Source organism: Photinus pyralis, unplaced genomic scaffold (assembly GCF_008802855.1).
Source record: "Photinus pyralis isolate 1611_PpyrPB1 unplaced genomic scaffold, Ppyr1.3 Ppyr1.4_LG1, whole genome shotgun sequence".
Classification (NCBI taxonomy): domain Eukaryota; kingdom Metazoa; phylum Arthropoda; class Insecta; order Coleoptera; family Lampyridae; genus Photinus; species Photinus pyralis.
Genome location: NW_022170249.1, coordinates 62,497,804 through 62,521,485, shown reverse-complemented (window position 1 = coordinate 62,521,485; position 23,682 = coordinate 62,497,804). Strand labels below are relative to the sequence as shown.

General features: G+C 35.3%; 2 protein-coding genes and 1 long non-coding RNA gene across 3 annotated transcripts; 2 read left to right on the top strand and 1 right to left on the bottom strand.

The window, feature by feature from the left end:
• Positions 1 to 2,851: 2,851 nt before the first annotated feature.
• LOC116172800 lies at positions 2,852 to 4,450 on the top strand. Its single transcript, XM_031490074.1, has 4 exons — positions 2,852 to 3,752; positions 3,977 to 4,184; positions 4,235 to 4,296; positions 4,412 to 4,450. Exons 1-4 carry the CDS (start codon positions 3,711 to 3,713, stop codon positions 4,424 to 4,426), a joined length of 327 nt encoding a protein of 108 aa, XP_031345934.1. The 5' UTR covers positions 2,852 to 3,710; the 3' UTR covers positions 4,427 to 4,450.
• Positions 4,451 to 6,036: 1,586 nt separating this feature from the next.
• On the bottom strand, positions 6,037 to 9,569 carry LOC116172708 (zinc finger MYM-type protein 1-like). Its single transcript, XM_031489971.1, has 2 exons — positions 8,929 to 9,569; positions 6,037 to 8,877 (listed from the first exon to the last, which is right to left on the bottom strand). The coding sequence occupies exon 2, from the start codon at positions 8,842 to 8,844 to the stop codon at positions 6,202 to 6,204; it is 2,643 nt and encodes an 880-aa protein (XP_031345831.1). The 5' UTR covers positions 8,845 to 8,877; positions 8,929 to 9,569; the 3' UTR covers positions 6,037 to 6,201.
• Positions 9,570 to 11,211: 1,642 nt separating this feature from the next.
• On the top strand, positions 11,212 to 12,185 carry LOC116172838. The gene is made up of 3 exons (XR_004145773.1): positions 11,212 to 11,398; positions 11,446 to 11,856; positions 11,906 to 12,185. It is a non-coding gene; the product is annotated as an uncharacterized LOC116172838 (long non-coding RNA).
• The last annotated feature ends 11,497 nt before the right edge of the window (positions 12,186 to 23,682 follow it).

Here is a 23,682-nt window from a genome sequence, read left to right as displayed (position 1 = left end):
ATAGATTGGTTAAATATAGGTAATCTAATTACAATATAAGCATAGGAATTAATATTGTCTTTAATATAGTTTGTAATTATAAATGCAACATAAATGATTCAATATATTTATTCATATTCTTGAGCTTGAGTTTCAAAAATTAATTGTGAAATTTCCTTCTTTAATCGAAGTACAGTTTTAGTGCTCTTTATTTGCCTCAACTCGTTTTCCATGCAAGTGGCAAAAGTTGTAATGTGATCATTAATTTTATTGTTCGTAACTAAGTGTTTCAACACTGCTGTGGATTCCTTAAAAAATTCATTTTCTGAATCAACTTTTTTCTTCTTTTTTGGCGGATTCTCCTGTAAATATATGATTACTTGATAGAAGTAAGTCACAAGTTATTAACTATACTTTATCATTATTTCGGATATCACGTACAGGCGAGTGAATCACCTTATGTTGTATTGGTTGCGAAGTGGATGAATAGGATCGGGCAGAAAAATTGCTGTATTCGCTTTCATTAAATTCGTCTATGCTTCCTTCAAACACGATTTCGTCTTGTTTATCAGTCTCTGAAATTTCATTAGCAGATTCCTATAATTATAATTAATAATGTCATTTACTTTAAAATAAGTACCCATCTCGATTTCTACATTCGAAGACAAGTTTGAGTATCCTGCAGTTGTTGGAGCAGACGTTGATAAAAACTGTAGTAAATCGAAACACCACCAAGATGATTCGTACACATCATCTGTACCAATACCTGATTGCTTTGATTTTTGTATCTTTTTTAATTCTACATTAAAAGTTGTTCGAAGTCCATTTATTTTTTTTAAGACAACATCAACATCGTAAAAGCTTTTTTTTATATCTGTCGATGTTATTAAGTTCAGAGTATGACTAACACATCGTTGGTGTGATGGTAAATATATATTACTAATGATTGAATGGACATCACAATCAATAGGTTGGATAACATCACTAATAGAAACTAGAAATGTTTCATCCTGCTCTTCATGTTCGTCACTTTCATAACCTACAAAAATTATTATTATAGTTTACATATTACATAAATAATAGTGATTTGACCAATTTCTATCACATTTTTTAGTGAATCATCTTGCAGCAGTTGTTGTAAACTGTTTTCTTCATATGTTCCTGATCGCGTACCGACATCTTTCACATGCTTATGCGATTCTTCAAACGCCTTAACCATATTTGCGCCATTGTCCGTAACTGTCTTAACTATAGTTGTGGAACTTCGATCAACAAATTCGTCATGTACGTCACTGATGATAGTTGCCACTTTATCATATGTATGAGCACCTTTAAATCTTCTGCATGCAAGTGCTGCACTTTCTCTGCCAAATTCATTATTAATCTAAAAGAATGCAACATTATAAAAGTTCATAAATTTTATCAAAATTAAAATTAATACCCAATGAGCTGTTACACCCATATAACTCCTTCTAGAAGAAGACCACACATCTGCAGTAGTGCATACAAAACGAACACCTTTCAATTTTTCCCTTATTCCAGTAACAATATGGGTGTAATCATTGTCAATTTTTTTGGATAGCGTTTTTCTGGTTATAACATTTACAGGTCCTTTTAGTTTATTTACTCCTTTAGAAAAAAAATGGTGTTTATTTTACAAAATATTTGCCGTGGACAACACTCGCCACGAATCATATGTTCACAAAAGCAGTGTTCTCTACAATAGACAGAGGACTCAATGTCTGAACGATGAAGTTCGAAATCAATGAATCTGTCTCCTGTTGGTCATTACGAGCACAATGAGCTGTGAGGGATGTTTGTCGAAGTTTTTTGCTTGGATCTGTTTTTGTTGCATCCATCTTTCGTTTTGTGGGATGTACAAAGCGGCTCTGTTTGTATTCTTCATAACTTTCTAAGGAATGATTTCTCGTCTGTAGATTAAGCAACTGATTAAAAATATGAGTACACATTACCGATTACTTACCTTTAAATAGTATCGAAAGTTTGTAGTAGCATTGATTTGCCCTTTAATAAGTTTATTGCATTTGGAGCATTTTGCTCTAACCCCCGTTTCATTTTCAATATGTATTATTTTAAAAAACTTTCCATCTAATATCAACGGTAATGGCGTACGGTCGTTACTACTAGAGCCCTGGTCATTAGTTTCTTTTTCCTCTGCAGATATCTTATCCTCCTGACCACTGGACATGTTGATTTGTACACAGATTATGTGTATTTTTAAACCACTAATTAACTAAGAAATATAGTCAAAGTAAACGTATAATACTTGAATTTGAAGGAAATTTCTAAATTTTTTTATATACCGTTAAAAAAACGCGTGCGTAAACCACAGAAATCACGTAAACAAGCAAGGAAGCGTTTAGATGCACTTCTTTACCACAGATCACCATTTTTAGATTCTTTCCACAGATCACATTTGCAGGTAAACCAGAAAAACTTTGAATCGAATCTATACTACTGTGGGGGTTATGTTTCCACTTTTTACGCGCGCATTCCAATACACGAAAGGAAAGTTCAGGTTTACTTCTTCAAGAACCGCAGGCACAAACAAAACTAATTTTATTTAATACTGGTACAAAAATATTGAAGAACAAGAAAACGTGTACATACAAAAATGCCTCGCACGGAATTAGTCAAAACGCAAGTCGGCAAGCATTGCCAGGAAGTGGCTCTATATGCTGCCATCTATCTGCCCATGTAGGATATCCCTACACTACGTTATTTTAAATAGAAAATAGTTATACTGATTTATTTAAAATAGAACATAGAAAATGACTTTATCTACAGTATTTAAAATACAAAATATAAAATGGCATTTTCTATTTTAAATACGTATTTCAAATAAATTCATTCGAAATAGGTACCCACCTCTGATCACTACATCTTTTAAACTATTTATGCTGGGGTTATGTGTTTATAAAGGCCGCTTTACATACTGCAATTCTTCATGCAAGACCATGCAATACGCAATAAAACCTGCCCAGAAGCATGCGCGTTTGAGAAACAGCTGATTCATTTTGGCAATTCACTTGCAATTGCAGGTTAGCGGTCGCGCGCGATTTTTATTGCACTTGCACGTGATATTTTGGGGGAAAGTATTGACAACGCCAGGTTCTAGAATTCCCAAACGTTGAAACTAGACTTTGTTATTATTGTTTTTCGGTTAATTGGAGGTTAAAAATGAGTTGCAAAAGGTAAGTTTTGTATTAATAACAGTAGATAAGGGGCCACCTATGCGAGACCCTTTAACGGCCCTTTTAAAGCAAAGTACTCAATTTGTTTAAAAACAAACTAACTTTAAAAGTTCCCTTAAATGCTTTTTACTATAAAGTACTTAAATTAACCTTTTTAGTGGCGGTTTTGATTGGCCTAGGGAGGCAACCACGTTCCTTATTTCGTTGTACGAAAGTTATTCGTGCCTCTACTTGCCTACTCTACCAGAGTACCACAATCGCAATGTGAGGTTAAAAGCGTTGCAGGAAATTACAACCGAATTCAATGATAAAAAGTTAACGGCGCTGAAGACTGAGGATATAAAAAAGAAGATACATGGTATTAGAACACAATTTATGACTGAATTATCCAAAATTAAAAAAAGTGAGGTATCGGGAGCATCGGTAGATGATGTTTATATACCGAATCTGTGGTGTTTTGAGCAGCTGCACTTCTTGCAGCAAGGAACAGCTGTAATAGCCAAATGAGAGTCAAATATGTCTCAAAAAAGCACAGAGAACACGCAACAGGAACAAAATGTAAGTTTACTGCAAGTAGATATAGTCTCATCAACGGGGTTATTAGTTTTATTCTTGTAATGTTAAATTCATATGTGTATTTATCCTCTTTAACAAGTTCCCTCGTTAAATATATCATATGGCGTTACCGTAACATTTTTGGATGAATGCTTGTAAGTTGGGAGGCTTATCGTTTCATAGCGAACAATTAATTAATTAATTGCATGTTTTGTTCTTTTGTTTAGGAAGACGTCGAATGTGTGTATGATGGTGATGTTGCTGGTGTAAGCGAGTTAGACCTAGAAGTTTTCTCTCCAACATCGATTGAATCAACATCTAGGTCTAGAACTCCGTCCAGAGGAGAAAGCCGCACCCCCTTGACGATTGAAGGACGAATCGGAACAAAAAGAAAGAGACACAGAGAAACAGGAGACAAAGAGAGGGATAATAAAGGTATAACGGAAACCAAAACCCTTCTCAACACTGCAGTTAATGCTATGCAGGAACTTGTTGGGCCTGGAGTGCAGGAGCTTCGGCAGTCAAAAAAACATACTGTTTTTGGATAGTAAGTTACTTTGATGAAATTTTATTACTGTTGCTGCCATAAACATGAAACAAGTCAATTTCTATCTATCCATATCTTTAAATATACAAATCATTATAATTAATTTTTTTTACAGATTTATTGCGGATGAAATGGAAAGCCTTAAAGATCAGGACATAATAGATCACTTGAAGCAAAACATTTTGCACAGTATCTTTGCTGCAAAAAGGCAAGATCGGGCACAACTGCTATGATATATAATTTAGTTTATTATAATGAAAACTTTTCATGTATAGTTTTGGGAACATGAGACATTATATTTTTTTACAAAACAAACAGGTGATTGAATATTACATGTAGGTAACTTTTTAAACCATTTCATTTTGTCAAGGTACTTGTCCACATCCATTAAAGTAGTCTTTGAACTCCTCTCTAATGGCCATTGCTTCATTTCTAGGTCTACCATAAACAAACTTGTAATTTTTGTTAATTTCAATGTCTGGCTTGTTTCCTAAATATGAATTCCCTGATTCTTTATGTAGAAAATTATGAAGCGCATAGCATGCTTGAGTAACTAGTTTTGCTTTTTCAGGCTGTAAAGGTATCGTATTTAACAATACTCGAAAGCGATTTGCTACAATTCCAAAAGCATTTTCAACCACACGTCGAGCCCTGCTCAACCTGTAGTTAAAAATTCGTTGCTCTCTGGTTAAATTACGAAAGGGGTAAGGTTTTAGAATATGGTTGGAGAGAGAAAGCGCTGCATCTGCTACTATGACATGAGGTACAGGCTTTGTTCTTCCTGGCAGGGGTTTATTTTCAGGAAAATTAAGGCTGTTGTGTACAATGGCTTTAAAGAGATCGCTTTCTAAAAAAACTCCCCCATCAGAAAGTCTTCCATTCATCCCAACATTTATATATGTGAAATTATATTTCGCGTCCACAAGAGCCAATAACACTATACTGTGTTGCTTTTTGTAGTTGTAAAATGCTGAACCTTGGTTTTTGGGAGCTTTAATAACAATATGCTTTCCATCAAGAGCCCCAATAACATTTGGCGCATCCCATAAGGTTTCAAATTCTCTAGAAAGCTCTAGCCATTCGGCGGCTGTTGATGGAACCTAAAGAGATAATAACAAATAATATGCACATAAACACTAAATAAAGTATACCTTCAAATATTCATTTTTCAGTACCTCATACCAAAAAAGAGTAAGTAATTACTGATAAGAGATTTAAATATTGTTTTAATTATTTACAGAATTCGTGCAAGTGAATTTTTACAGGCTGCGGAAGAAATAGTTAGGCTTTTCCCTCAAGAAGAAATAGGAACATACTACACACCTTACAGTGCGCCAAAGCAAGGTTTACGTAGGCAACCTGCACGAGGAATGTTATACTCTCGTTATGTTAATGTGAAAGCCGCTTTACGATTGGTATGCAGTGAAAAAAGACTTTCATGTGACAGTGAAGTAGAAATTGCAACTACTAGCAGCGCCAGCGATGACGATGATTTAAATTTTATTTCTAAAAATGTTGAACCTATATCCAAGGTATTTTCCTTATGGGAGCAGTCTTTTCCAAAACGAGCAAAGTACTTAAAGGAACCGTTAGACACAGTTTTTGAAAAATTTCCTGCATTAAAATGTCAGTACGGTTTAGAATTGGTTAGTAACTGAAGTTGTAACTAATTAAAAATTAAATTATTTGTTATTAGATTGAAGCAGATTTCAATCGAATGTATCCTGATAAAACCAGGGCCGGATTTATAACGGTGGGGCCCGTGGGCGGATATACTGTGGGGCCCCCTTTTTCCATTTTATTTACTATTTCTTTAAATGCAATTAGTAAAGTAAATTATGATTATGCTCATTTTTTGTAAATAAATAGGCACATCTTATTTCTTAAACGAATTTTTATTTAAAACTATATTAGACCAGGCACCTTTCGAGATTTTTGCAATGCAAATGATGCAAGCACATCATCGAATTTTAAACCTCTTAATATGTCATATTCCATACTCATTATTGCTAGGCTATTTAAACGTTCTTGAGTCATTGAAGTACGAAGTCTGTTTTTTATAATTTTAAGATCTGAAAATGACCTTTCTCCTGTACAGTTGGTGACCATCAGTACAAGATATATTCGCAAAGCTATCTCTACATTTGGAAAAGCTACCTTCAAGTCATTTTCTATTAATATTTTATACATCAAGTGTTCGTTGCTAAGTTCGGAGTCAGGTTTGCACTTAACACTGGTGTCGTCTTTAAAGTTTTTAAAAAATTCTGCAAATTGCACTAATTCAATACCTAAATTCCCTTCCAGATCGTCACTGTAAGTATTCACAAGATTTGTTGCATTATTTTCTAGGTCCTCTCGGCTTAGATCTTCTATGTGGCGTAGAAAAGCAAATCGAGAACAAATTGTTTCATACGCAGTGAGCCTTTGAGTTAAACCAGATGTAAATTGATCTATAACGGGGATGTAGTTTTCAATTTTGAATTTCTCGGAAGGCGAAAGTTCAACTTCAGGTGTTAGTCCGTAATCTAATGGAATTAGGCGCACGTTGCGTTTTCGTTGTCTGTGATGGCCATAATCTGCTGTACCGGATTTCTCCGCACCAAGAACTTCATATGTAGAAAATTTGTCTCGCATCATAGAAACATACTGTTTTAAAGACTTTAAGGCAGCTACGGCAGAGTTAAGATCGAGCTTAGATTGCTGAAGTAGTTGGCTAGTAGCATTGGTTCGGTCTAATATTTCACACCAAAATACTGCATATATTCCCGTTTCTAACATACACATTCGATTGAATAATCCATTTGCATCACAGCGGCTCTTAGGCGTCAGTTCTGCATCATCCGTAATTTGTGTTAAAGCGTTTTTAATCTGATCGTAACCTTTAACTAAAGCTTCGCATGCATCAGATCTGCACGCCCATCGAGTGGTAGTTACACGTTTAGGTATAATTATTCGAGAATGACGCGATTCGGTTTTCTCACCAAAACCATCCGATACTGATTTCAAAGAATCGACAAGAATGTTGTATCTGTGAGTTGAACCAGTAAAGAAAACATACAGCTCTTCTAAAAAATCAAAAAATCCTACAGCAGCAGGACAACATTCAGCGGCGGCCTTTGCAACCAAATTCAAAGAATGGGCTGCACAAGGGACCCAAGTAGCTAATTTGTTTTCTTGCATAACTTTTGCCTGGAGACCGTTGTATTTTCCACTCATAGATGACGCATTGTCATATGACTGTCCTCGGCAGTTTCTTATATCAAGACCATGAGTATTTAAAAATTGCATTAAACCATCAAACATGTCTTGTGCTTTATGACCTTGGTTTGGCATAAAATACAAAAACCTTTCGACGGGTGTGCATCCTTCTATATAACGAAATGTTACGGTCAGTTGGTCGACGTGGCCTTCGTCCGGTGTAGAGTCCAGTGAAATAGAGTAATATTTTGATTTTTTAATTCGGAAAATTATTTCATCAAGAACACTTTTTCCCATGAGTTGGACTACTTCCTCACAAATAGTTGACGAAAGATAATTGGTATGACCACTCCCACGATTTGCATGGGTTTTAAGATGTTGTTGAAGAAAGTCATCATATTGTGCTATTAGCTCTACCAATCCTAGATAATTTCCGTTATTGCGCGAACCAATCAATTCGTTATCACCACGAAGCGCTAGTCCACGTTCACAGATAAACTTGATAACACTAACAAGTCTCTTCAACAAATTTTGCCAATAGTTTTTAATGTTATTTGCTTCCCTTGCAAGTTCAGCATCAATACGACCCATCTCTTTAGAACGCTGCACTAGTGCTATAGTAGCATTTAGGTGTGGTTTAGATATTTCGTGCGCCACTAGCCTACTACTAGCATGTTTCCAATCGCAATATCCATCGCGGCTAAACTGAGTATCTGCCGAAGACAACAATTTACATGCAAAGCAGTATACTCGCCCATTGGATGGCGAAAAACACAACCAAGAACGTTCAATCATTTCACCGTTATGGCTTCTTCGTTTAAACATGCTCAGTTGACAACGTCTTGCATTCACATTCGCACCCGACCCCACGATTTGTTTAAATGATTTTTCTTTGAATATTTCATCATTACAATTTTGGAGAGCAGAAGTTCCTACCTTCGACCAGTAATCGATCAAATGTGATACGTTTGTTGGCCATAAACCAATGTCATTTACATATTCATTACATATAATTTCATTTCTCACACTGTCGTCATCGTCATCTACGCTCACATTTAGAACAGAAGGTGGTTGCAATTGTTCTATTTCTACATTTCCCTTACCCTTTTCAATTAATTCAATCTCTTCATCTGGCTTCATTTGCGATGTAATGAGTTCACTATTCTCATGTTCTTGGATATGCTGATGCTGCTGAGATGTACTAGGATGTGATAAACGTAAGAAATTTGTAATCCGAGGTATCTTGGCAATCAAATCTGCTTTGCTTTTTTCTTTTATTTCGGCTAGCTTACGTTTTTCCGCGCCGCTTTTGTATGTCCGTTTTCCTTTGTGGCGATCGCCTTGTTCCATTTTGCCCAACAAAACTCAAAAGCGTGTAAAATCCTAAAAACAAAAATTATCTAATACATATTTTAGGTAAGATCATTGAATTACCGTTTTTTATTGAATGGTAAGATGATAAATGATAGGATATTTGCCGATTTGGAACGTGTACGTGACTACGTGTGTAACTGTTTAGTGTTTACATCAAGCAAATTCACGACTACACTAGTACACCTACACAATTTTAATTTATATCGAATTCTAATATCTATCAAGTAAAGTTAAAGTGGCACTGACCACTGCAGAGTGCAGACTTGAGACTTTGATACTGACACGACACACGACTAGACTAAACAAATATCATATTACACCAACACCAAGCCAAGTAAGTAAGTAGCGGAAGGGGAAGGCCGAAGGTGGAGGCGCCGAGCGGCAGGAGCGGCTTCGGGCTTTCTTTATTATTGTAGTTTTGTTTGTCATCTTATTTTCCGATCCCGATGTGTCTACATTTACAAAATTAACAATTTATTTTATAAACCTAAGCATACATTGCAAATTTCCTATTACTTCTCTCATTTAGTTCATTAGTTGAGTATGGACTTATGGAGAGTTATAAAAAGCATTAACTACTTGGTTTGCTGTAATAAAATAATTGTAGGTACACGTACATGGTTGATGGTAAAGCGTATGTGGGGGCCCTCAGTATGTGGGGGCCCGTGGGCAGCCGCCCACTTCGCCCCCCTTTAAATCCGGCCCTGGATAAAACCGACATAATATCAACAACATGGCCTCAAGTGCGCAATGCAGTTGCTACTGAATTCAAAGAGAGAAGAGTTTCAGTGATACAATTTAATGGTAATACGAAGGGAGTTATATGATAATAATAAATTTTGTAACTTTAGATCAAGATTGTGAAGTGTTGTTATGCTTGAGTACCCTATTTTCACCAACAACAGTTAAGAAAGGAAGTACAGGTAGTTACCGTCCCACAAGGGTGGAGGTGCAAGAAAGTTTTTTTTTTCATGTAGAGGTGAGCAAATTCATCTTCTTTATTTATATTTGTGATTTTATGATTCGTTTCAATTTTAGAACTTTGGAGAATTGGAACAAAAAATTGAACACATTCGTAGCAAGCTAGAAAAATACAAGCTTCCATTTCAACCAGTTGGTGTGGTGGTTGGTGCCGTGGGTTCAAAACAGTTTGAATATTATATTGTTCTAAACGAAGTACAGTACAAGGTTGATGGTGGCCCTGTTCGGTGTCTTGAACTACTTTATAAAATATATCACGGAATGAATTTAGAATATCCTGTGGAAAGTAAACAGGTATGGGAATTTCTTCAAGAAATGGTGTTCAAAACAAAATTGACCACAAAATCTAGTGGTACTTCCTCTGTAATCACAGACATTACTTACCATTTATCAAAGTCTGATAATTAGTTTTAAAATCAAAGAAAAAGATTGCTTTTTATTTGCATATTCGTACATATCGTCGTTTTGTTTAAAACCATTATTTGCCACAAATCATGCTTTTCTGTTGTCACTGTAATAAAAAATTTTCAAATCTGAAAAGTCTTATTTTGCATTTAAAGGTTTTTCATAACTGTAATGAAAGTAGTCATTATAGCTGCGGTAATTGCAGTAGAAATTATTCTAACTTAAATTCATTTAAAAAACACGTTACAAGAGAACACTTATATTCAACCAAACTACCAACTTTAGCACGAAAAGTGTCCTCAAACGTGACTGCAACATGTTCAGATGATAATACCACTGAAAATATATGCGAACTAAATAATAAGCAAGATGAAAAAGTGGAAGTTGATAGTTTTGTTATATTCCAGGAAAAATTAAATCAAAACATGCTACGATTTTTATCTCAATTTTATGCAGATTCTACATTTTCACGCAAAGATGTTCAAGTTATTGTTAAAAGCATATCTAATTTATTATTAGAACCATTAAACGTACTTAAATGTCATTTGAATACATTTGAAATTATAGGCTCCAGTCTTGATAAGTATTTTATTCACAATCGGTTAGTAATAAGAGTCATTCGTCTCATTAAAGAAGTTTGAAAGTCGGCCGTAACTAGATTATATTTATTACGAACTTCGAAAGTATGAACTTCCGCGCTAAGGAAAGGAAGTAATAGCTACGAATATCAGTCACAGATGGCGCACAAGATGAGATGGAGTTTTGAATTCCTGTTGCACAGTGACTCTCTCAGTGACCTCGGCCTGCGCAACCGTAAACACGCTAGAATTTAAATTTGCGTTAAACTGTTTAAATTTGCGTTAAACTGTTTAAGGGTAAGGGGTAAATCTACGAGTAAAAAATATACTCGTAATGGTAATATCATTGTTCCTTCATAGATATTATAAACAAAACAAACGCTTGCACCTGCACGTTGGCGCGTTAAAGCGAATTCAAATTCAAGCGCTTGCGGTTGCGCGCTGCTGAGGGAGTCACGGTATAGCAGAGATGCATGTCTAATTGGCTGTTGGTTTCGAGTTGGTTTGATCTAAAGTTGTAATCACAGATGGTTGTAATTCGTTAACCTCAAAATAACATTATCTTGGTAAGTTCATTATTGGGTTAATAAAGTAAAACCGATCAAATTTACAGAAACGGGCGTACCAATGCAGAAAAAATAACGGTTCTATTAACGAAAAGATACAAATTCAAGAACTACAATTGTTGAAATTAATGGTTACATTGGACTGACCGCTGTTGTTTATAGTTACAATCAGGCCTTGCTTGGTTTGCTCTGTAGAAAAGTTGATTTCTTGAGTAGTAGACCCAACAGGAAAGGTTATTCGGGAGCAACTTGGAACGGAAGCATTAGATTGTTCATCTCCCGTGACACTTGTGGATGATGACAAAATTTGCGCTATTCTCTCTTGGCCATGAAGAGACTGGTCAACATAACCACCCGCAACCGATGCAGATTTCCACCCTCCCAATTGCTTTAATTGAAGGGTGTCTCCACCGGCATTTGCTAACAGAGTTGCCGCTGTTCGACGGAAACAATGCCCCGTAAATTTATCTACGTCCTTCAATTTGAGAAATGATGCAATTTTTTTAGGGTATTGAGCAATTGTGGAATGACCAATTGGTTGTTTTGTAATTTTCCCAAAACGCATTTGTAGAAGAAATCTCTCATTGTCAATATTGTTACGCAGGTCAACATACTGCTTTAAGAAACCTATCCATTTAGCATCGGTCACCACAAACGATCTACTATTATAGGTTTTCGTGTCGGGTATAATAAAGTTGACACGATGTCCCAAAAAATCTACATCGGACAGCTTCATTTTTATGAGCTCATCCGTTCTGCAGGCGCCTGATATGCCAATTATTAGAACAACCTAGTACCTACAAATAAACACAAAGTTAGTACTCTAATGAAAGTGGCTTTGTATGAACTTGTATCACTACAAAGCATAATTTAATAAAATGTTTACGTCTTTGTCAAATACGATTGTCGTTTTATTTAATAGCTACTTACTTTCTGTGGTAAATAATAATCAAAAGGTGCTTCATTCAAAAATCGCTCTATTTGATCCTTGCTGAAAACCTCCGACTTCTTTGGCTTGTATCCAACGTTTTGCTTCTTAATGAAGGCGATCAGATTATAAAATTTGGTGATGTCCACGCTCTTATTTAAATTTAAAGTTGAGCGTAGCATTGAATACGTAGCCCATAGTGTTGACGGTTTTTTAACCTTTATTAATTCGTTAAAGTATGTCAATAACGAACTTTCAGAACCTATTGGGGTACGTTTCTCTAAACACCTGGCCTTGTACAAATTGTAAGTTTGTTCGTATCGTTTTTTACTTTTATCTGGCAGTATACGTTTTGAAACTGTCTCTGCAACTTCTCGTAACTCAGGGGGAGTACATATAATCTCTTCTGAATCAGACATTTTCAATTTTGAATTCAAATTTTCGTAAAAGTACGGCCGCGTAAAATGTAACTGACGGATGTTTGACAGTTGTACCAACTGTGTGACATTTTTCCACTAACAAAATGAGAAGAAAATGCAAAATTTAAACAATTTATTTAACATTTTTGTAATTTCTTACGATTGTGAATAAAGTCATATACGAACCTCGGCGAAAGCTTATTTTTCTCAGAATAAAACCACCATCGGCGCTGCGCGCCTCAGGTGGTTAACATTCTTCGAAAAATAAGCTACTTTCGCGCTCGGTGCGTAATGTACTATTAATGAGTTAGAATCTTTTTTACTTAAATTTCAAAGTGAATACTGTAATTTTAAATATTTACAGGAAGTAGGCAATCTTGTATTGCCTGTTGAACATGTTATTGGGTATGGTTTAGACAAAGTCTCTAAGAATGGAACAGTCCTGCCCCAAAAATATGTTTATCAACGTATACCACTTGGATCAACTTTTAAAATGCTCTTTCAGTTACCTAACGTTTTACAAGAAACTTTAAAAAATATAAAGCTTATACACTCTCAAAATAAAGTTTGTAATGTTATTCAAACTGATTTTTGGAAAACAAAAATTAGAAGTGAATACAAATCATCTGATATAGTTTTACCAATTTGTATATATTATGATGAATACGAAACTGGAAATCCCTTGGGATCCCACAGTGGAATACATAAGTTAGGTGCTGTATATTCTTCTGTACTTGTACTTCCAGATGAATTTCAGTCACAGTTAGAAAATATTTTTTTGGTATTATTATTTCATAGTTCTGATTTAAAACGATATGGTACTAAAATGATATTTTCAAATTTGCGAGACGATTTGAAAATGTTATCTACTAAAGGTATAACAGTCAACATATTGGAACAAGAGTTTCAAATATACTTCCTTGTCGCTTCGTTTTTAGGGGATAATTTAGGAATACACACTTTATTAGGGTTCACTGAAAGTTTTAGAGCGTCATACTATTGTAGATTTTGCAAAAGTTCTAGAGATGAAGCTTCAACAATGGTTGTTCATAACGACATTACTCTTCGTAACAAAGATAACTACGCAAAGGATTTGTTAATTGACAACATATCTTCAACTGGTATCAAAGAAAATTGTATCTGGAACACGTTAAAAGCATATCATGTCACAGAAAATTTTGGAGTAGATTTAAGTCATGATATCTTTGAGGGTATTGCGGCCTTTGATATGGCAGAGATACTTTATCAATATATTGTGGTGCAAAAGCTGTTTTCTATAAGCGTTTTAAATTCAAGAGTTAAATATTTTAATTATGGTGTTCAGAATGTTAATAAACCCCCTCTTTTTACTTTAGCTAACGTAAAAAATAAAAAAATGAAAATGTCATGTGCTGAAATGAAATGTTTTGTGTTATATTTTGGGCTCATGATTGGAGACTTAATTCCTGTGGAAAATAGTGTCTGGAATGTATACATGCTACTTAGGGATGTGTTGGACATTGTGCTACGTCGATCAATTACTTCAGACGATTGTGAAAAACTTACAAAGTTAATAAAAGAACATCATACATTATATATGGAGTTATTTTCATTAGTATTAAAACCTAAACATCATATATTGACTCATTACCCATATGTCATCAGCAAAGTGGGACCAGTGCATTATTTTAATTCTTTAAAATACGAGTCAAAGCACCGGGAAGCTAAAAAATCGGCCAATGTTGTTTCATCAAGAATTAATTTGACAAAAACATTGGCTATTAAACATCAATTAAAACTATCGTATAGGTTTGTAGACAATAATGGTTTTAATCGAAAAATAAGCAAAAAAACGACATGTACTCTACCAAACGTTCATTCAATAATTCCTAACTTTTATCATATAACTATAGTATCAAATGGTAATTTTAATAACTTCTTAGAAAACATTTTTTTGCATAATAAAGTTTCTATTAATAATGTAGATTTTAAAATTAATATGCTAATATCAATAGAATCTTCATCTAAACCTATATTTGGCATTGTTACACATATATTAGAAAATCAGGAAGGTAACTTTTGTTTGGTGTATAAAGAGGTAAAGTCACTTGATTTTAACAGGCACTTGTATGCATATGAAGTTATTCATTTAGATACAGAAAAAATCATACATATTAATGATGTGATATACTGTTCACATTTAGTAGAAACACTTTTCATGGGAAAAAAGTACGTAGCCATATTTTAAATCATAAGTGATTAGAAAAAATGTTAGGAATTGTAGTATGTTTTTATAGATTAATTACGCCGTCTTTGACTTTAGAATTATAGATTTGGTAGTTTTGCGTACCTACTTATATATTTTAAAATTTAACAGTACTTATATAAAACAAAATAGTTTAGTTTGTTTACACATTATTTCTAGATTTATTATATTACATTTGTGTTACTTATAGAATATAGTTACTTACCATTAAAATTTAAATTATGTTAACTTTTATATAATACGTATTAATTTTGTTATAACCAATAATAACATTTTAGTTTCTTTACATTTTATTATTTTTTTTTTATAAATTTTTGTCAGTCGTTTGTATGTAACAATTGTGAGATATTATATACGTATTTTTCCCGAACCAATATTAGTTTTTTTTTGCGTATCCTAAACATATAATAGAAACAACATAAAACTCAATTTTAGTGAAGTTTTATGTTGAATTTGCTGTCCAAATTAAATATTATTTTATCGGCAATAAGTTTCCTATTTGATGACATATAAAAACATGTTTTGGTTTATTAATTAATGTTGCAGAAAAAAGATGGTAAATATTTATTTTACCTAGTCTGCGTAAACTATTACTTAATATACCATAGCTAATTGCCATTATACAATATTATTAAGAACAAGTAGAATAGTATTCTATTCCTAAATGCCTCATTGGGTTGTGACAAATACTACTGGCTATTTAGTATAGCTATTCGCATTTATCTACAACAGTCGTTATGGATTATAGACGCAACCAAAAGCAAATACTTACCTTAAGTATACCTCATAATTACCTCAAATATCTGTGTGATCTGCTGCAAATAGTAAGAATAATAAGCATTGAAATCAGAATATTGAAAATAAGCATGTTTGTTACTTGCAAGTAATGTTTTAATAACTACTCACTAGTAAAAAAAATATGTGAGGTTATATAATTTTTATTTGCGGTAATTATATTAACTTACTCAGTTGTATTGTTTTGTGTTGCTCTGATAAGTGTAGTGATTTTCTGATAGGTGCGAGTATTTAACACAAATATATTTTTTCGCACATATTTGTATATTAAACGTAAATAAATTACAATATTTGTCCCATATTTAAATAGGGAGTATATTTGATGGAAATGTATTTATATTTATGGCAAATAATTATTTCTCTCCGTGTAACAAATGGAATAGCTTCCGAGATAAATAACAAGAAAGTTAACTGTATAATCGGCCCTTGGCACTCGAATTAATCATTCATTTTGGTGAAATAGAAGCAGAAAAAAGTTCACGCTTTAAAAAATCGATCGGTGCGACCCGATTTGCAAAATCATTTTTGGTTGTTTCGAAAACTGGCTTCAAAGGCAAAAACTGAAAGAAAGTAAAAAGACGCCGAAGTGAAAATTAAAAACTCAAGTTCTAAGTTTAAGTGTTAAGTGCATAATGGTGAAAGGGCAAAAGCGTAATATAGGTAAATCCATTTAAAGGTGAAAAATACGCGATCTGGAAATTTCGTGTAAATTCATTACTCGGTGAACTCGAAGTTTTAGACGTTGTGACCGCGGATGTTCCCCCCGAACCAAGTGATGCGTGGCTGAAGAAAAACGCGACTGCTCGAAATATTATTATCGAATATTTAAGCGACGCATTTCTGAATTTTGCGAAGGACAAGCTTTATGTCAAACATATTTTCGAGAGCCTGGACGCAATCTACCAGAGAAAAAGTCTCGCCACACAATTAGCCAGTCGAAAAAAATAAAATTATTTTTTTTAATCTTTTAATGTTGTCGGTATTTAAAAGTAAAACGGCGTTCCATAAAATGATTTGTTATAGAATTCCTTCCCCGCATCGGACTGTAGATTTTTCGGTCTACGTCTGGTAGTTTTGAAAATATCCTGTATGGCTTTTGTCACCTCCTCACCCGTTTTAGTCTTCAGTCCTCTCGTCCACAGATATTTTGAGAAACAATCGATAACTACCAGTATGTGTTTGTAGCCTTTATTCTGTTTAGCGTAAGGTATAATTTGCTCTTATTACCACGAATCTGTTCGGTGGGGTCGTAATTGCGCCGTGCGACATGAGTTGCTATTATTATCTGCTTATAGTTACTTCTATCCTGCTTGGATACTAGCGATTCATCCGGTTCATTCATGATGATAAGTTCGTATAACCCTGCAGTACTTTTGTACCGGTTCCCGTTAATGACCAAATCTTCGTCATCTATCGTCACCTCCGTCTTCCCCATTCTCCACTTATCCGTTTCGACATTATAATGAATTCCAAAGGTGGTGTCAATTGCATTACTCGTATCTCTTATCATGCGCTCGACGTATATACGTGGTAGGTGTTTGTATTGTTCCAAAAAGGCTTGCGAACCTTGCATATCAAGTAATGAAGCAGATGATTCTGATGCAATAGAGGACTCTTCTTCTTCTTCCTCCGGTTGATGCTCTCCTATCACTGTACTCTGTAGAAATGATGGCGGCTGTCTCAATGATGGAGTAGCCGTGGGGTGAAAAGGTCTAACCATAGGACTAATATCAGTTGGCGGATAATTTTGAAAGTAGGGAAGTCTAGTCAGCGGACTGATCTCGGTAAGGGAAGAGGGCATTCGTCTCACTCGCGAGTAATAAGGTATCGCCGGAGTCGTACGTTGTTGTGGTGACTTTCTTTTTGCAGGACATTGACGTTTTTTGGGAGGTGATGTAAATACTTCGTCCTCTGATGGCTCCTCCTTTTTCGTTTCCATAACCGATGATAGCAGCGGTTCGATTTTCTTTACTATCTGAGCTAGCGGTTGAATTAACGGTTTATACGTTCGTACAAATTCCACTTGTTTAATAAAACGATCCGCTTTGAGACGATTGTACTTTTGCGTTTTACGCACCTGAACTATTCGACGTTTCAAAGCCATCTCCTTATTATCCATGATCAACGGAACAGGTAAACAGATATCAAAAAACAGATCAACTGGAACAGGGTCTGTTCCCCAATAAAGCTGTTCAGCTGTTATAGCTGTTCAGATGTTATAGCTGTTAAGCTGTTATAGCTGTTCAGCTGTTAAGCTGTTATAGCTGTTCAGCTGTTATAGCTGTTCAGCTGTTCAGCTGGTAGGAAAACGAATGCAAATAATTGACGTTAAGACATACATGCTTCTTAAATTGAGTAGGATAAACATAGCTATTTTTACAGAAGGCCCAACGTATAAACTGGTAAACAGATAAACTAGTAAACAACTGAGCAGGTAAACAGATAAACAGCTATAACAGAAACAGATTTATTAAAAAAACAGATATTGTTTACCTGTTCATCTGTTTACCTGTTTATCTGTTTACCTGTTTATCTGTTTACCTGTTTATTTCTGAAGCTGTTTATTTTGAAAGCTGTAGGTATACTTGATAGCCGTGTTTTTACAACTGAAAAATAAGCACGTTTTCACGGTAGGTTCGTAGGTATTATACATAGTGAAACCTTTTCTGAAACGATCGTTTTGCACATAGGCATCCTTAGGGTATTAAGAGAAAGAATAAACGTTAAACTTTTATCGCTTTATTTACTAAAAAATTATGACATTGTATAATTGTTATGTATGTAATACACGTTTGCCAATGCACAATGACATTTTGGATAGGAATGATAATGATATAAACAGCTGGCTTCCAATTTAGGTAATGCAGGTTCCTCGTTGATCTCGACGACATCCTGCGATAAGGTTTTTCGTATAAATTCTGCCTTCTCCTTTCCTTTCACATATATAGCCTCCATTGGTGATACTAGCCGGCGAAGTATAATCGGAAATAAGTGGGGCGGTGTATGTCATTCTTCCCATTTAATACAATGGTGGTTGTGCATCAGCCAGATTGCTTGTCTCTGGTAGTTCACATCTAAGCTGCTAAATGAAAATGGAGGTTTGAACACAAAATGTGCAACTTGGTGCCCATTAAATACCGCCAACTCCTTTGGCGTAAATGTCGTTGTGGATGTTTTAAATCCTTGAACGTCAATAGCAACAACCATTTTCTGCTACTGATTCACCAACTGTTTCGAGCACTATAGGTACTACTGGACTACTAGCACTACTGTACTGATTGAAAGCATCGCTATAGCTTATATTTCCAACCCGTGACCTTGAAAGTGGTTGACTGCGATGATTGGCGCTTGTTAAGGCGCGTCCAGACATGGCGAACGAGCGCGAACAAGCGTTGGCGAACGCAAACAAGCATCGACGAGCGGAAAGCAGAGAGATTTTCTTTAAAACGAGCGCGAACGAACAATTCGCGGCCATTTTACCATTCGTTTGTGTTCCACAGTTTTCTGTTTTCGAGCATGGATTCGACTCGAAAGAAAAAAATAATAGTAGCAAGTGCTGCGTTTTTGTTTCTGAAATTAAACGAGAAAAAACGCAGAAGGCGCCGTCGATGGTGGATGACATCAATATTTAGAGACAGAGAAAACCGTAATGCTTCAGAATTATTGCTTACCCTTACACAAGAAGATTCCGGGCATTTTACAAACTTTTCCAGAATGACTGCCACTGATTTTGAAGAATTGTTGCAATTAATATGCAAATGCAACAGCGACCGTTCGTTCCCCGTCCAGACCTGACGATCGCGATCAAACACGAACGAGCATTTTCCTTTGATGTACCGACCGACGGCGGATCGCGTTCGCCGACGTTTGTCGTTGCTTCTTCATGTTCGTTTGCGCTTGCCGCTACGTCCACACTTGAAGAAATTCTCGTGCTCGCGAGTGCTTGTTCGCGCTCGTTCGCCATGTCTGGACGCGCCTTTATATGTGAACTGCCTCAGTTATTCCGAAAGGAATTGTATCAACGCCAAACAAATTCGGGTAGCGCGGGTTCCTCTTACGCAGAAAGGATCCCTCGGCAGCGGTGGTGGAATTATCACAACTGCCAAAAATGAGGATCTCATAAATATACACAGCCTCAATCTATTCACCTGTCACTTCTTCCGTTTCCAGTTCTCTAAATAGCATGACTCCACTGCTACGTCGATACGATTTACAAAGGTGCGAATTTCAAACGCCAAGCACATTACCGAAAAGGCCCCCAACCGTAATTCTAATTAGTTTTGCAGTGTCTAGGGGAAAATAGGATCTGTAACGTTGAATACCAAAATCTTAGACCAAAACGAGGTATAGGTACTTTTGCTTATATGTATACTGTAATGTAATAGTATTTTACATTATTAGCCAGGTAAGTGAGTTTTTACTGGCGATAGGAGAAGTTGACTGGCGAGCCTGTCATCTCCTAGAGCCAGTAATAGTTATTTACATATGAGTATGGTAAATCAAGGTTTACGTCAACGAGTGAGATGTTTACTGCCGAAGCGTAGCTGAGGCAAGAATTTCGAAACGAGTAACGTTAACTGATTTGACATACAAATAATGTAAACCATTTTATTTCATACTGCTCTTTTTTCTATTAAAATGCCATACAATTTTTGATTAGAACGTGTACGCGTTTAATTGAAAGCAAAAGTCGATCACTTGATTTGTTTGATCTGACAGTAGTTTGACACATTAATACATAGGTTTAGATGGATGTCAATTGATGTTGCTAGGAAACATTTCCAGTCTGGTAAAAATTTTCAGTCTGGTAAAATACGATTTACCAGACTCAAATCAGTCTGGGAAAGCGGCGATTACTAGATAGTATGAAATAAAAACTATTACCTGGCGTATAATGTACAATATTTTATTTGTTACTCATTTGTAAACAATAGTAAACGTAAATAATTAGTTCTTGAATTGATCTCAAAGAAATGTCTAAAATATCATGTTATCCATGTAACAGAGACTTCGCATTAATTCTGGCCAATGAAATTACTAGATTACTAACTTGTAAAATTTTTACACGTTAGCTGTCAATTTTTACAAGTCAGTGGCGTTTAAAGATGACGTTTACCCGTTTGCGTTTTGTCTTGTTAATCAACGTTTACAACTGAGTAACAAATAAAAATAATTCATTGACCGACAGGCATGGATGTCACGGGTACCTCATATATTCATCAAAATAATTGCCCAAAGCCTCTCGGCGTAGGTAATGAACCACTTCCCACCTCGGTATGTAATTTACTACTTTTGGGAATGTTTATCTTAGGGGTGTAAGAAATTGTTTTGCTATTATAGGAAATGTTATAGGGGGGAGCGCCGTTAAGAGAGCTTTCTTATATACAGTTTATTTTTTAAATAATTCATGCACATCCTTTTTTTTTTCTTCATGCTAAATTTCTGCGCCATCCTATCAGCACTCATGAAGACTTATTTCTAGGGGCAAGGAGTTATTGAAGTCGGTTATCCACCTTAAAATATTTATGAAATCATGGGTAGAACATACGCACAATATATGCTCGGATGCAACTGTGATTATGCAACCACACTAGTCCCATTCTACATTCGGAAAAGTATGATACTGTGTTTAGTTGCATTAACTGCATCTTCGCGAAATGTCGGATGCAGTGTTGCAACCATACTAGCTCGCTTCTGCATTCTGGGTTGCATAACAACGCTATTAATTTACATCTTTCAATATAAATATATTTTAAAAGTGAACTTAAGAAATTCTTCAACAAATTGAAAATCCTTTTTTCCAAGCGCCTCTCTTTTGGAAGAGTCCAGTTGTTTTGTCGACGGTTTGCGCATCCACCAGTTTGCAGCGGTATCCATATTTTTTAGGCCCGCCCGTAGGTCTTGTGCGCCAGTTCCTTACAGGTCGGTCGCTTCCAGAGCCGAAAAGTAGGCTGACGCTTTTCATTAGGTCTTCTTGACCTTTGCCGCTCGAGGGTTGTTGATGTGGTTGTGTGACTGTAATCAATCATCGGTTACGGTTCTACAAAATATTTCCACAAAAACTTACGGTACATTCGTAGGATTGGTTCCACACCACCTGAGTAGATATTAATTGAAGTTAATTTAAGGCATGCGATGGTGCTGGTATCCAAAAGTGATAAAGCTATGCAAAAAGAAAATATGCAGCAGCAGCAACTCCATTCTATCTGTGCTATGACCCTGTTCGAAATGCTCCCCCATATTTACTGTAAACAAGTTATTATTTTTAACATGCGTGCGCAAAAATAGTAGGGGTGGGAGAGAAATATAAAACAGTTTGTACCTACTTCCGCAATAGTTGACCAAATTTTTTAATTATTAGATTCAAATTATCGTCGTCCTTCGTATAATACCGGGGGGAAGCGGGAGGTCGCCGGGGGTGCACTGCCACTGCGTTTTTCTGCAGTCCTCGCATTATTTTAGTTAGGGACTGTTGTTGTTAATTTGGTTGCCGTTTTTTTTTTTTTTAAACTCTTCCTTTGCATTCCCGGTTTTTGGTACTTTTTCGCCATGACGTATGTCAGAAGAGAGACGCGAATGAACTAATGGAAAATTTCAACCAGTGTCTTTAGCGGAGAGAAGAGGGATGAGCTGCTACATGATGCTTGCAACAGACGTCTTTGTTTCAACACCTGCAGGGTCCCGGGGGGAATGTATTCGATTTAGATTCCAAAGTGCAAGCGCGCTATACAATTTTTCTTTGGTATACTTTTCTAATTTACCAATTATACCTATAGCGCAACTTGCCGGTTTACCTACTGTAAATGAAGATTTACTAATATTCTTATTTACCCTCTTATACGTACCTACTCTTATTTAGTTCCATACGTAGTTGTATGTCTACAAAATAGATTCTCAATGATAAGCAATTCGTGGAAACCAATTACAGCCACACGTAAATTATATCCTTGCTTTTTGGAAATTTTCCCCCCGAGCAATGTAGTGCCTTTTATACAAGAACAAGGAAAACGCGATGTAGGTGCATAAGTACGTATATATAGGCAAATGCCAGGTCCCTGAAGTTAGCAGTACTCATACGAGCTCAAAAATTATTTAATGTTTTATTATTTTGAGCTTTTTTTGAGCTTTTCAACGGAAGCACTCTAAATTTTTGAGCTCTCACAGTTACTTTGCAAACTAAATCTGAAAAAAGTTACTGCTAACTTCACGTGAGCAAAACAAATAGCAACTCAAAAATTAAAATAACTTAATAATTATGAGTTTTTTTTGAGCTTTTCAACGAAATAACTCTCATTTTTTGAACCCTCATAGTTACCTCGTAATTCAAAATTGAATAAGTGTACTGCTAACTTCACGTTAGAAAAACAAACTGCAACTCAAAAATTAAAGATTACTTAATAAAAATGAGCTTTTTTTGAGCTTTTCAATAGAACAACTCTCAATTTTTGAGCTCTCATAGTTATCTCGCAAATCAAAGTTTATAAAGCGCACGTCAGTAATACAACTAGCAACTCAAAAATTAAACGTAACTTCATATATGTATATATTAATTTTTTTGAGCTTTTCAATGGAACAACTATAAATTTTTGAGCTCTCGTAGTTACGTCGCAAATCAAAGTTTAAAATGTGTCTAAAACGTCAACTAAGAAGACTAGCATCTCAAAACTCATACATAACTTCATACCTTTATGTTTTTTATCTTCTCTACAGATCAACTTTCAATATTTAATCTCTTAGTTACTAGACACAACAAATTAGTTGAAATAGTAACTAAACAAAAAAAAATTTATTTTTCATACTGTAGTAAACAATAATATAATATATGTTATGTCCTAAATCCAATCATTGTTTAAATAAATATACCCGGTAGATACTTCGTTGTTATGCGCTACCACGA